This window comes from Notolepis coatsorum (assembly GCF_963971535.1).
Source record: "Notolepis coatsorum genome assembly, chromosome: 9".
In the NCBI taxonomy this organism is placed as follows: Eukaryota; Metazoa; Chordata; class Actinopteri; order Aulopiformes; family Paralepididae; genus Notolepis; species Notolepis coatsorum.
The window spans coordinates 142,781,255-142,795,604 of record NC_140173.1 but is presented as its reverse complement, the minus strand read 5'-3'; the positions used below and the strand labels follow the sequence as shown (position 1 = coordinate 142,795,604).

Here is a 14,350-nt window from a genome sequence, read left to right as displayed (position 1 = left end):
AGCCGTTTTGAGGCTGGGCTCCAACCACTGTGTGGCCTGGTGCCAACTGCCACACCAACTGCCACATTATTATGCAGCTGAGAAATCTCTGACATCACAGATATGCACATTTTCAGATGACTCAGTTCAGTGAGGGTGAATATTGTGAGAGGAGAATTGGAAGAATGCGCCAATATGAGAATTAGAGACATAGATCCTATTAATATAAGTCCACATAGCTAGGAAACAATGCTAAACACTGAAAAAGGCAATTTATAAGATAGTTCCCCTTTAATCAACGTGCAAACAGAAACAACATACCGAGGCCACGTTCCAGTTGCGTATGGCTCGGATGTCGGCCGTCAGGTAGTGCCACGACACCACGCTCTTCATGTTGACGTGGGAGTGGTGCCACAGCGCCAGAACGTTCTGGTACAGCTGCTCCGTCCTGCGGGGGGGGGACACCATGTGACATCGTGAGCGCAGGTGGCCGCCACACGTCATCTGCCCTGTGTCACCAAACGCATCTGAATCCTAGACTAAAGCTACTGTTTCAAAAACAAATGTCATGCCCGCTCTTACACAATGATAGCTGGCATGGAAATAATCAAATGAGCTACTGAATATTATTATTCAGTATAATAATAATATATTATTATTATTATTATTATTATTATTTAGTATCATTGTTAATATTATCATTAGTATATGTTTATTATTAGTATTATTTTATTATATATTTGTATTATTATTATTATTATTATTATTATTATTATTATTATTATTATTATTATTATTATTATTATTATTATTATTATTATTATTATTATTATTATTATTATTATTATTGTGATATATGATATATTATTTATATATTATTATTTATAATTTATTTTATATAATGTATATATTAGTAGTATCTATTATTATGATTATGATTATGATTATTATTATTATTATTATTATTATATGATTATTATTATTATTATTATTATTATTATTATTATTATGATTATTATTATTATAATAAAAAGGTGTGGAAGCCGTGAGCTCTCAGGGCCCTACCTGCCGGCCGTGTCCCCGGCCTCCTTGTTGGGTGGAGGCACGGTGAAGCAGACGGAGGGGACCATGGCCTCGTTCCCCGCCGGGTTGATCACCTTCCACTTGGCCCGGTGGGAGTTACTGGCCAGGATGCACTCGTCGTCCTTATAGATGGTTATCTGGGAGAGGAGAGATGATGCCACGTTAGCACGGGGGGAGAGAGAGAGAGAGAGAGAGAGAGAGAGAGAGAGAGAGAGAGAGAGAGAGAGAGAGAGAGAGAGAGAGAGAGAGAGAGAGAGAGAGAGAGAGAGAGAGAGAGAGAGAGAGAACGTCCCTATTCTAATCCCAAAACAAACCCAAAAGATCAAGAGCGGCTAAACTTTCTTTCAGATACTGTATGTGGAGAGGAAAACTAAAAAAAAACCAAGGCCGATACATTCTACGTTTCGTTTAATTTATTTGTTTCGCATATCCTACAACTAGGGATGTCCGATATTATCGGCCTACCGATATTATCGGCCGATATTGGCATTAAAATGTGATATCGGAAATTATCGGTATCGGTTAAAAGAAAACTATATATATATATATATATATATATATATAATATATATATATATATATATATATATATATATATATATATATATATATATATTTCTTTTTACATTTCTATAACCTTTATTTACCCAGGCAAGCAAGTAAGAACAAATTCTGATTTTATTTATTGTCAAAAGTATGCATAATGTTGTGTTAATTCCACAACAAGAGATATGTAATGTTAATTACCTGAAATTATTCTGTTTTTGGGGGGGGAAACCCTGCATATATCGGTATTGGTTGATATCGGTATCGGAAAAATTAAGAGTTGGACAATATCGGTATATCGGTATCGGTAAAAAAAAGCCAATATCGAGCATCCCTACCTACAAGCCTATGATTTCTCAGTATCAAAATGACAAGCAACGTTGCAAAGTTCCCGAATCAAGACCCGCCCACTTCAGTTTCACGGGGTCAACGTGAGACAGGAGGTGGGGGGGTACGTAAGGCTGGGGGGGGGGGCCTGATCATACCTCTATCTGCCGGTAGTCGCAGATGGCTTTGACGGGAATGGAGGACCTCACAGGGTGCTCTGGGTTTCTGGGCTTGAGCTGCACGATGGTCTTGGCTCGGCCCACCAGACCGGCCACGGTGCTGCGGTACTGGAGGAGCTGCTCCTTCTCATCCTGGAGACACAGCGCCCAGAGAACAGAATAGAATAGAATATAATAGAATAGAATAGAATAGAATAGGTTTATCTTTTTTTATTGGAAGAGTTAGTACATATTTATACATTTCAGTTATCCAAATTATACAACTTCCATTTCCTTCCCCATTCCTATCCCCTAATCCCACCCATCCCACCCAGTGAGGGCGACGACAAACATACATGTAAAAATAAGAAATTAAATTAAATTAAAAAATAAAGACATTTAAATAATTAAACAAAAGTACAGATGTGGCAGACAAAGCTACGCAAAAAAAATAAAAATAAAAATTAAGTAAAATTAAAAGAAAAATATAAGTGATACTCTCCATTTTAGTAGCGTGATTTCCAGATGGTAAAACAAACAAAATGGAAAGTAAATTTAACACCCTTAGCAGACCACCACAATGAATAGAATAGAATAGAAATACTTTATTTACCCCGAAGGAGCTTCAGCACTACTACAGATCGCTCACAGTAAAGAGCGCCGTTAGGTGGCAAGCATTCATCCTCTACACATACTTTCACGCTCTGATACGATCGGGGATGATCGAGTGCTCCGTCGGTAAACGGAGTATCCTGTTTAAAATAGCCAGGATAAGCTCATAGACCAGCTGTGAGAAACGTAAATATGATAGCAAATATGTGTCAATAAATATACTGAAGCACGTAAAAACCTTATCTTAAATAGCATCCAAAACACTGTGTTCACATGAACACATTCAATTTTGATCATTTTCACACCCGCTCCTGATCTGACAGCTCACCATGGACTCCTGGATGTGGTCCTCCAGCTTGTGGAGGCTGCTCGACCGGTCGCAGCTGTACTTCCTGTGGATGGCGTCTTGCAGGCTCTTAAGGTAGTCCACAGACTCTTTGGCGTCGTTGAAAAACTGGGGGAGGGGGTGACAAGTAGGAGAGATGAGCTGCGTTGGACAGACACCACCTCGGCTCTTTGACCATCAAACAGGGCTTGAACCTGTATAGTTTCAAGGTGAACGTTGGGAAATGGCTCCTAGAAAATGTCCCCGAGTGACTCGGGAAGCTTCCTGTTTTAATAGGGAGGTGTAGTGGTTACGTCATTGCCGTTTTTCGTGTACCACCCTCTGTTCCAACGCAATGTATTTCCCCCATTGCCCATTTCTCAATTGTCTCGTTTTAAAACAAATAAAGCATTAACATTGGCATGGTGTACCTTTCTGTGCTTATTCATCCACAATCTATAGCTCAACATGAAAATATTCGCAATTAATCATAAAAAATGCTTAAACAATTATGTTAGTGATATCATAGAAGGGAACTCATTTTGTGCAAAAATGGAAAGCTTTTCAATTTCCAATGCGGCAGAATTGTTACAATAGCCGATAATCCATTTTCCCAACGATAAATCCCTATACGGGTGGAACAACCAGTGACGTCAGACTACACCTCCCTATTTACAGTAGTGTAGTTTTAGTGTGTCTGTACATTTTGTACATATTTTATTAATAATGTTGTATTTTAGGTTAAAATTTAATTAAAATATTTCTTTTTGCAATATACTGTAGGCTGATGATAATATGTGCAATACATGTTTATGTAAATACTATGCGCTGCTGAGACCAAGGACCACAATGGAAACAAGTCTGTGACTTTTTTGTGCTATCCTTGATAATTTTAGGATGCATGACTTGTAATGTATTTTAACACTAGCACAGCTGACAAGGGGTCAAATGACTCTATTTTCAATAAATGTATCCTCGTCACTCGGTCGAGCTCCAGCTCTGTCACTCAATGACGTTTTCCTAACTTTACCCGTTTTATCTGGCGCGGTTTCAAAATGACTTTAGGAAAATGGAATTAGAACGTTATTTCAGCAATTTTTCAGCTATTTCTGCTGAGCGGCCACCTCCCTCCCTCCTTGACCCTTCCCCCCTTTCACTCTCTCCCTCCCTTTCTCTCTGTGGCTCTTTGCCCGTCAATGTGTGGCTCTTCCATCCAAAAAAAATTAAAAAATGTATTATAATATTTTTCTTTTAAATATATATTTTTATATATATTTTTTTTTATGTCACTCAAACCTACATTTCATATTTTTATATTCAGAGGTAATTATATAGTTTACACTGTTTATTTTTCTCATATTTCTCATCATCTGACCCGTTCCTGGTGGGAATTAGAGAAATTGTCTCCATGGCTGTGCTAGTGTTAATAATAATTGTCAAATAAACTGAACTAAACTAAACTAAACTAAAGACGGCGGCGACTTGACTCACCTGGAAGTAGAGGTGATTCTCCTTGAGGTGCTTCTCCACACAGCTGCAGAGCTGCAGCACCCAGCTCCACTGGGTCTGCATGGCGGCTCTGTACGCCTGGGGGAGTCCGCAGACATCAGTCAGGCTACACAGTTTAGGCTTTTTTTTTTATATACACTTTTTCTCCCCATTTTTTTTTCTTTTTCTCCCATCCCAATTTCGTGTATCCAATTCTTCCCTCCCCTGTCTCGAACGTTGCTAGACTAAGCCTCCCCTCCGGTACACGAGGAGGCAGCCCGTCGCATCTTTTGCACAGCAGCAGCTTGAACTCTCAGTGGCGAGGAGTAACGCGTGGGAGGCTCACACTGCCCCCGATACTTCCTGTTTCCGTCGCACCGGCGTCACCAAACCGACCTGTAGGAGTCGCTGTCCACAACGTCCAATCCCCACCCACCAGCTTTTCCCACCCTCTAACACTATTACTATAATTGTGTTAGTATGAACGACCGGCCAAGCCGGTAGCAATGCCGAGAGCTGGGCTCGATACCCAGCGTCTCCTGCGTTAGAGGCGAGCGCCTTGCCCACTGCGCCAATCAGCCGCCCTACAGCGTTTAGGCTTGAGGGTGGTTGAGAGATCACAATATCTACTTTCGTGAAATTGATTACGTCAATCCAAAAAAATTGCGATGAAACAATTGAAGCATATTTTCCTATAATGTTCGGCACATTATACACACACACAAACACACAAACCATACTAACCATAGGGTTATTATTACTGTGTAATAAGTAACATAGAAATAATGTAATTACAATGTAATTAAGTACTTGTAGGTTAACCCAAGAAAGCACTCGTCTGTAACTACAAATAATCGATTCAGTTATTTTTATGTTATTATTACACTGTCATTTGTGGACTGTGATATGAATATGTGCCACCATGATTTTTTTCCCCCCTGGTCTTCATCATCATTATGGAAAAATACACACACACAAACACACATATGCATAGACACACAAACATACACACACACACACCGTCACACATGCATAGACACACACACACACACACATCATTGCATGATCAGCATGTGTTCTAGTGCTGTCAGGCGATTAAAAAAAATAATCTAATTAATTACAGGATTTGTAATTAATTAATCTAATTAATCGCATTTTAATCGCATAACCATTTTATGCCTGATATTCTATATTCTATAATCATATTTCAAATAGCATGTGTCCGGATGGCAGAATTCAGTACTGTATCTACAAAACCTTCTGTTTAATCATCCTCCATCTATTAATTTGGTTAGATTTTTCAGGTCTGGTCAATTTGAGCATAGTGTCAGTCAAAGATAAAAAAAAAATTATTGATATTCTCATTTGTTTCATTACAATTTACTCAAGCCTAGTAACAGACACAGTATTTCTGACACTGGGAATACATTCCCTGAGATCCATAGATGTCCCTAGAATCAGATACCAAGAGCATGCAAATGGACCATATAAAAAAAGTCTGTAATGTGTATTCTACGTTCTTATGGAATGAATGAGATAAAAAAAAAATTATAAAAAAAAAAAAAAATCTTTTTTTTTGTAATAAATTTTGAGTTAATTTTCATAACGCGATAATTTGCTGTGTAATTAATTAATCTAATTAACGCGATAAACTGACAGCCCTAGTTTACACGTGTGTTTTCAATGAAATTGCTCGTTAGCATCGTCAGTATTCCACATGATCGCTCGTGTGCATCATGTGAAGGTCAGCGCTGTGCGCCAACACGTCTTCCACCCTCCTCCAACCGACCACCTCCCTTTCCCCTTCCTTTCACTATAATATGTCCTTCATTTCACTACATGTCTTGGCGGGAATTAGGCCCCTAGGCATTTTCAATAAATGTATCCTCGTCACTCGGTCGAGCTCCAGCTCTGTCACTCAATGACTTTTCCTAACGTTACCCGTTTTAAACGTTACCCGGTTTCAAAATGACTTAGGAAAATGGAATTAGAACGTTATTTCAGCTATTTTTCAGCTATTTCTGCTGAGCGGCCACCTCCCTCCCTCCTTGACCCTCCCTCCCTTTCACTCTCTCCCCCCCTTTCTCTCTGTGGCTTTTTGCCCGTCAATGCAAAAAAAAAAAAATTATAATATTTATATTTTTTTTAATATAAATATTTTTTTTACGTCACTCAAACCTACATTTCATTGTGGTAAACCTCATATTTTTATATTCAGAGGTAATTATATAGTTTACACTGTTTATTTTTCTCATATTTCTCATATAAGCTGTCGGGTCATACAGTATGTGATGAATAAACCTCTTGAATCTTGAATCCCCTTCCCTACTTTATCTCCGTCTCCTGCCCCCCCCCCCCCCCCCCCCCCTCCTCGGTTTCCCTCACTTCCCTGACTGTTCCCCTACTGGCTTTTGTATTTGTCGCTTGTTTACTCGTGGTTTTATGTCTTGTGTGTTCATACTGTTGCTTGTTTCCCTGTGGTTCTGTGTTTCTCTGTTCTTTGTTTTGCCTGTTGTCAGTGTCTTTGGGTTATTGAAAAGCGCTATATAAATAAAATGAGTTATTATTATTATTATTATTATTACCTCGATAGTCAGCCTGGCGGGGTGGTTCTCCAGCAGGAGCCTCTCTGCCTTGTCCTGCACAGACCTGATCACGTCCTCCTTGTCGTCCAGCTCCCTCATCAGGTCCTGCAGAGAGAGACCAGACCAGAGGACATGTTATTATGCTGGGAATCAACTGACGGTCAACCATCCCTCCCTCCTCTCTCACGACACCTGAGCACCGGGCCATGCAGCAGGGATGAACTCAACTGAACTTTAAACAGCTTCCCATGTCCAGTCTATGAAGAAATGACGGGATGTCCGATATGTGATTTACCCAGGCAAGCAAGTAAGAACAAATTCTGATTTCATTTATTGTCAAAAGTATGCATAATGTTATGTTAATTCCACAACAAGAGATATTAATGTTAATTATTACCTGAAATTATTAAGTTTTTGGGGGGGGGGGAAACCCTGCATATATCGGTATCGGTTGATATCGGTTGATATCGGTATCGGAAATTAAGAGTTGGACAATATCGGTATATCGGTATCGGTAAAAAAAACCAATATCGAGCATCCCTAGAATAAATGTGCTTCTATTGATAAGAGGAACTGTCTGAATTGATTAAACCACAACCCTGATACTACAGTCATCTCTTTCTCTATTCATACCGAAGAGAAAAAAATCCTTTGACTGATATAAAGTAATCACCTTATCAACATTAAAGTAGCGGTAACACAGCTTCGTGAGACCTTACAAACTGTGAGCCTTCAACAAGCCCCTTGTAAATCCTCCCTGTGCACCACTAACCCCTGTACGTTTATGCAACGTATAAAAATGAGATTGAAAGAGCGTCTTACGGCGTGATAGTCCTTCTTCTTGGAGACGTTGCTGTTGCGGTCGCTCCAGTCGAAGGCCACCTCCTCCTCCTCCTTCTCGTTGAGCCAGATCAGCTCCTGCGTGGCCCGCGACACCAGGTCATGCAGGCTCTCCAGTCGACTCCGGTGCTCCCTGGAGGATCGCTGTCACACAGGAGACATTCACACAGTTAGTATACAAGGTTACTTTATAACATAACAAGTACATTGTAGTTGTGTTATGGCGGGGGGGGGGCTGTAGAGAAGAAGAGAGGAGAAGAGAGTGCAGGAAAGGAGAGGGGATGGGAGGGGAGGAGAGGGGGATAGGAGAGGAGAGAGCAGGGGAGAAGGGGAGGGGAGGAGAAGAGAGAAGAGGAGAGAGGAGATAGGAGAGGAGGGGAGGGGGAGAGGGGATGGGAGGAGAGGGGATCGGAAGAGATGAGAGGAGAGCGGATGGGAAGAGATGAAAGGAGAGGAGGGGGAGAAGGGGAGGAGAGGGGATGGGAGGAGATGAGAGGAGAGGGGATGGGAAGAGATGAGAGGAGAGCGGATGGGAAGAGAGGAGAGGAGGGGAGAAGGGGAGGAGAGGGGATGGGAGGAAATGAGAGGAGAGAGGATGGGAAGAGATGAGAGGCGAGGAGAGGAGAGGAGAGGAGAGGAGAGGAGAGGAGAGGAGAGGAGAGGAGAGGAGAGGAGAGGAGAGGAGAGGAGAGGAGAGGAGAGGAGAGGAGAGGAGAGGAGAGGAGAGGAGAGGTGAGGTGAGGTGAACATTACTTACCAATAGCTTCTCATACTGGCTCTCTAGTCTGCCCCGTTTCTCAGAATAAGCTTGTTTTAGAAGAGGGGTCATCTGGATCTGAGAGAAACACGTTTAGGTACATTTCTTCCCAAACAAGCAGTTGTGCTAAACTAGAACTGATTATACATGATGTAACATACATTATGTGGGCCTGTTTGCATTGAGCTTAAACATTACAGTTATGTACAGAACGCCAGAAGGAAGGTTCTTACCTCACTGAGTTTGGCCTCTTTTAGGCTCATCTGGAATTCTTCGATGGCTCTGTGTAGCGTTTTGTAGGTCTCTAAATGCGCTTCTACGCTCGGCAAATCGGACCCCCACTCCGCGCGATCCAATTTTACCTTCATGAAGGAATGACAATGAATTTCCAGAGTTAATATGTTGTTTTGGAATCCACAAAATCTAAATTAGTTGTATGACACCAACAAAACAGTTTGGCTCTAGTCTACAGTTATTTCTGATGCATTGTGATACATAGATATCAATGCGGATATATTTGTAATACATTTGAATCTAAATGAATGTCTGTTAATCAATTTAAGTCATTTATAAACATATTGTTGTGAACTAATAACTTTTTAAACTTTTAAAAAGTTTTTATTGCATATATTGTGTTACTGCTGAATCAGTCTCATTCCAATCATTACATTTTAATACCCATCAGTGAATATCAGTGAATATCTAACATTGTGAGATTTTATGACACATTGTATCGTTGCCAAAATAATCTAAATCAAATTAATTCATCAGTGGATTGAATCATCTCATATCTGAAACTGAACTATAGTTAAACCATAGTATTTCTCCGGTAAAACCACATGAATACTTTTGTGAATCACCAAAAAAAGGCCATAATAATCCAATACAGAAATACTATGGTGCATCACCACAGTAAATCTATGGGAATACAACAAATCCTTACTAGGGCCGTCCTCCACTAAAGAAACTCTCCGTTAACTAATAGTCATACTACTTGGATAGATGAATTGACTAAAACAGGGGTTCACACATGAAATCATGCAGAAGGAGGACCTCTTTAAATCTAGTGCTTACCAGAAATGTTCTTATTATGCAGAAGGACCTCTTTAAATCTAGTGCTTACCAGATATGTACTTTTATACACATTATTCTGGAAAAAAAGTTATTCAGCATATTGCAACAAGCAATAAAAAAGCAATAAAAAAAAGTACTCATCAACTAAGAAAGCCATGGCCGACCGAGACCAGAGCGACCGATTACTGGAATAATGGACTAAGAGGAGGGCAGCCAGAAATCCCAATACACAGTATTCCTGTGGTAAATCCCTACAGTGTTCCTGTGGTAAATCTCTAGTGTGTAATGTGTATGAAAATAAAACACAGGAATCGGTTTCACTGTAGCTCATTCTGGTATGAGATTCCACCCCATACATTCTAAGCCAAGGGCTTGTGTCCATAGGGGACGTTTTATGAGTTGTCAGCTCCTTTCTGTCATTCATTTCTATGCTGGAGACGCGACAGGCGCGCTCCTCTTCCCAGCACCGCGCCTCACGTTTTATGAGCTCTCGGCGGCAGCGTTTTTGGTCGGAGCGCTCCCAGCTCATAAAGTTGAAACTAGTTCAACTTTTTGGAAAGGAGCGCGCTCATCAAGGTAACTCATCGAGGAAGGGGCGGAGCCGCGGCTGGTGCGAGCCTCAGAAAAACGCTCTGAGCTTTTTTTTTTTTTTTTTCAAAGCGGTCCGCCTTGAAAAAAACGTCCCTGGTGGACACATAGCCTCAGACGATCACTGCGACGGCTCACCTGCATCTCCTCCACCCAGTTGAGCAGGTCCTGGACGTGGGTCATGTTGACCTCCTCCTCTGTCATGCTGGGGTCCACCATCATGGACGACTTGCCCACGGGCTTGCGGATCTGCACGTGTTTGAGGTGCATGAGGGCCCCCGGGTCCATGCCTCCTCCTCCTCCCCCTCCTCCTCCCCCTCCACCTCCTCCTCCTCCCCCTCCTCCTCCCCCTCCTCCTCCTCCTCCTCCCAGTCCGGCAGGGGTCAGGGCAGGGGTGAGGCTGGAGGTGAACGTGGAGCCGGCGTGGTTCAGGCTGGTGGAGAAGCCCGAGTTGAGGCTCTGGGTGATGCCCGAGATCATCATCTTGGTCTGCTCCGTGGTCAGCGTGCGGCCGTGGCTGTACACGGAGGAGCAGTCCATCCGGAGGGCCACCAGGTCGTCGCGGAGCTTTGATACCCTGCGGTTAAACAAGCAGGAACAAGGTAGATCAGACCTGGGCATTGACCGGCCCGCGAAAGATTACATGATATTTTTTTTTTTTTTTTTTTAATTAAAAGATTTTTTTTTTTTTATATATTTTTTTTTGCACAGTTCTGAAAACATTAAATGTTTAATATAGGCATGTAAAGTAAAAAAGGCTACAAAACTGGGACACTTTTCTTTACACAGTTCAGTGACATGTCTTGTTTATTTTGGCTATAAGATGATGTGATGTCTTTAGAAAGCTAAGAAAATCCTTGTTTCAATAGTATATGAAACTCAAAATGCCCTTTGTTATTAATGTTTCACATTTTGTTTATCATTTTGGAAATAAATTCTATTTGAATAAATGATATTTTTGAAAGCTAACCTCACCTTTTAATTGCCAAATAATAACATACACTCTTACCAGGGGTCAAAACAATGCCATTTACTGCTTTTTATATAGAAATAAAATGTATATTATGCATAATTGAGTTTGGAATTTTGGCCCCGGCCCCCCAACATATTTTCAGTTGCTCATTCGGCCCCCTGGGAAAAATAATTGCCCACCCCTGGTGTAGATGCACGTCAGCACAAGAAGAGGGAAACGAGATATTAACGGAAGTGCTTCAGGTATAAGAACAACCACAGGAGGAGGAGGAGGGTTGGAACATTTATGACCACAAATGTGTTCTTGTGGCATAAAGAGTCCAGGCATAAAGAGGCGAGGCACTTACTGTACTGTACTGTGGCTTTGCGAGTTAAAAAGTATTTAATATGAGGGCACTGCAAAAAATACATCTACTGTACATGCAACATATAGTATAATAATTAGGGCTGTCAGTTTATCGCGTTAATTCGATTAATTAATTACACGGAAAATTATCGCGTTATGAAAATTAACTCAAAATTAATTAAAAAAACAAAACAAAAATTTAATAACATTTTTCATTCATTCCATAGGAACGTAGAATACACATTTACAGTTATATGGTCCATTTGCATGTTCTTGGTATCTGATTCTAGGGACATCTATGGATCTCAGGGAATGTATTCCCAGTGTCAGAAATACTGTGTCTGTTACTAGGCTTGAGTAAATTGTAATGAACCAAATGAGAATATCAATTCATTTTTTTTTATTATCTTTGACTGTGAATAACACTATGCTCAAATTGACCAGACCTGAAAAATCTAAGCAAATTAATAGATGGAAGATGATTAAACAGAAGGTTTTGTAGATACAGTACTGAATTCTGCCATCCGGACACATGCAATTTGAAATATGATTATAGAATATCAGGCATAAAATGGTTATGCGATTAAAATGCGATTAATTAGATTAATTCATTACAAATCCTGTAATTAATTAGATACATTTTTTGAATCGCCTGACAGCACTATAAATAATCTTTGTCCAGTAGTACTATGAGTTGAGTGTCCTGTTTGTACAGGAAAATACCCACCGTTGGACCAGCTGATCAGCGAAGAGGAACCGTCCGTCCAGAAGGATCTGGATGTCCACCACTTGTTGTCTGAGGATGTTCTCGCACTCCAGAAGGTATCCCGCGATCTCCGCCTCATTCTGGAACGAAATGCCAGACTCCAGACGCTTCGCATCCTTGGCGCGAGGGGAAGGAAGAGAATGCGTCAAGATAAAAGCATACGTGTTGTTCATCCGTTGATTTGGTCATTAATAAAAAAAAAAAAAAAACATGACACTTACAGACTGTAGGGCAGTGTTGGCCAACGCTAGCTTGTCCTCTCCGCTAACACAGTCTCGCTGGACTCTGTTGGCTATCTGCTGTAACATCTCCAGTCTACAAAGCAACGAAACAAACACAGTGATATTGGGAGTGTACGTGGACGCATTTTAATTACTTAAACTCAACAGCAAAAAGACAGAGCTCATGGTTGTGGCCCCCAAGGCACTGCTCGGGAAGGTTGGAGATCTCCTCCTCCACGTTGACGGCTGTTCCATCTCCCCGTCTCTCGAAGTCCGTAACCTGGGCGTCACCCTTGACTCCACACTTTCATTTCACTCCCACATCAAATCTGTCACCAAGTCTGCCTTCTACCACCTCAGGAACATCTCCCGTCTCCGACCCTCACTCTCAGACTCTGTGGCTGAGACCCTGATCCACTCATTTGTCACCTCCCGGTTGGACTACTGTAATGGAGTCCTGTTCGGGGTACCCAGCAAAGCCCTGGACAGGCTCCAGTATGTCCAGAACTCAGCTGCCAGGGTTCTCACTCACACCAAGCCCTGGCAGCACATCACCCCCACCCTCATCCATCTCCACTGGCTTCCAGTCAGGTTCCGCATCACCTTCAAACTCCTGCTCCTCACCTACAAATCCCTCCATGCCCTCGCCCCCCGGTACCTGTCTGATCTCCTCCACCAGTACACTCCATCCCGGAACCTACGATCCTCTGATCTAGATCTCCTCTCCATCCCTCGCACCAGGTTACGGACTTTTGGGGACAGAGCCTTCAGCGTGGCATCCCCTACCCTCTGGAACTCTCTCCCCCCCGAAATCCGCAACGCCCCAACCCTGGACACCTTCAAATCCGCTCTAAAAACACACCTCTTCACCAAGGCTTTCCCCATCAGTTAGTTTTAGATTAAATTAGGTCCATTATCCCCTACTTTCCCTCATCCCCTTTTCCCCCTCCCCCCCTACTTTCCTTGCCCTATTTTTTGTCCTGATTGTAAAGCGACCTTGGGTTCTATGAAAGGCGCTATATAAATTTGATCTATTATTATTATTATTATTATTTCCACGCTGCAAAAAAAGAGAAACAAAGATGTGGAATAGTTGTGACCTTGCCACACCAATGCCACACACCTCCAATTGGCATGAACACACACACCTTCACACACACACCTTCACACACTGGTCACAGCTAAACAAGAGTCGGCATAGATGCCTAACCTGTGCTGAAACCTCACCTCGGTCCATAGCGGTAGTTTGTTATTGAGGAGGACCATGAAACCTCACCTAGGTCCATAGATGTAGTTGTTATTGAGGAGGACCATGAAACCTCACCCCTCGGTCCATAGATGTAGTTTGTTATTGAGGAGGACCATGAAACCTCACCTCGGTCCATAGATGTAGTTGTTATTGAGGAGGAACGGGCTGCTGGAGGCAGTTCCTGAGCTGAGGTTCTCAACGGAGCTCATGCTGTGGATAGTACTGTTGCTGACAGACGAGATGCTGCTACAGTACGCCAGGTCGCTCTGCATGGTAAAAAAAACTGCTGGTCGGGTCTAAGGAGAAGTATAAGCGATCTCCCCCGCGTCCCTCAACCTCCTCTCCATCTGAGCCAAGCGGAAAACCGGAGCGCAAAACAGACCTCCCCACCCACCGCGATGTCTCAAGAGCCGAGGCGCTGCGAGCGCCTGCTC

General features: G+C 42.1%; 1 protein-coding gene across 1 annotated transcript in view; it reads right to left on the bottom strand.

The window, feature by feature from the left end:
* The window catches only part of dst (dystonin), a gene marked incomplete at its 5' end in the record, with an annotated part of 232,374 nt that overhangs the window by 187,590 nt on the left and 30,434 nt on the right, over nt 1-14,350 (bottom strand). Inside the window, 12 exons of the mRNA XM_084322030.1 lie at nt 301-427; nt 1,045-1,199; nt 2,094-2,246; nt 3,034-3,159; nt 4,522-4,617; nt 7,104-7,208; nt 7,926-8,087; nt 8,701-8,778; nt 8,934-9,062; nt 10,501-10,939; nt 12,408-12,562; nt 12,668-12,761. Of these exons, the coding sequence (XP_084178156.1) occupies nt 301-427; nt 1,045-1,199; nt 2,094-2,246; nt 3,034-3,159; nt 4,522-4,617; nt 7,104-7,208; nt 7,926-8,087; nt 8,701-8,778; nt 8,934-9,062; nt 10,501-10,939; nt 12,408-12,562; nt 12,668-12,761 (1,819 nt within the window). The remainder of the gene's footprint in view (nt 1-300; nt 428-1,044; nt 1,200-2,093; nt 2,247-3,033; nt 3,160-4,521; nt 4,618-7,103; nt 7,209-7,925; nt 8,088-8,700; nt 8,779-8,933; nt 9,063-10,500; nt 10,940-12,407; nt 12,563-12,667; nt 12,762-14,350) is intronic.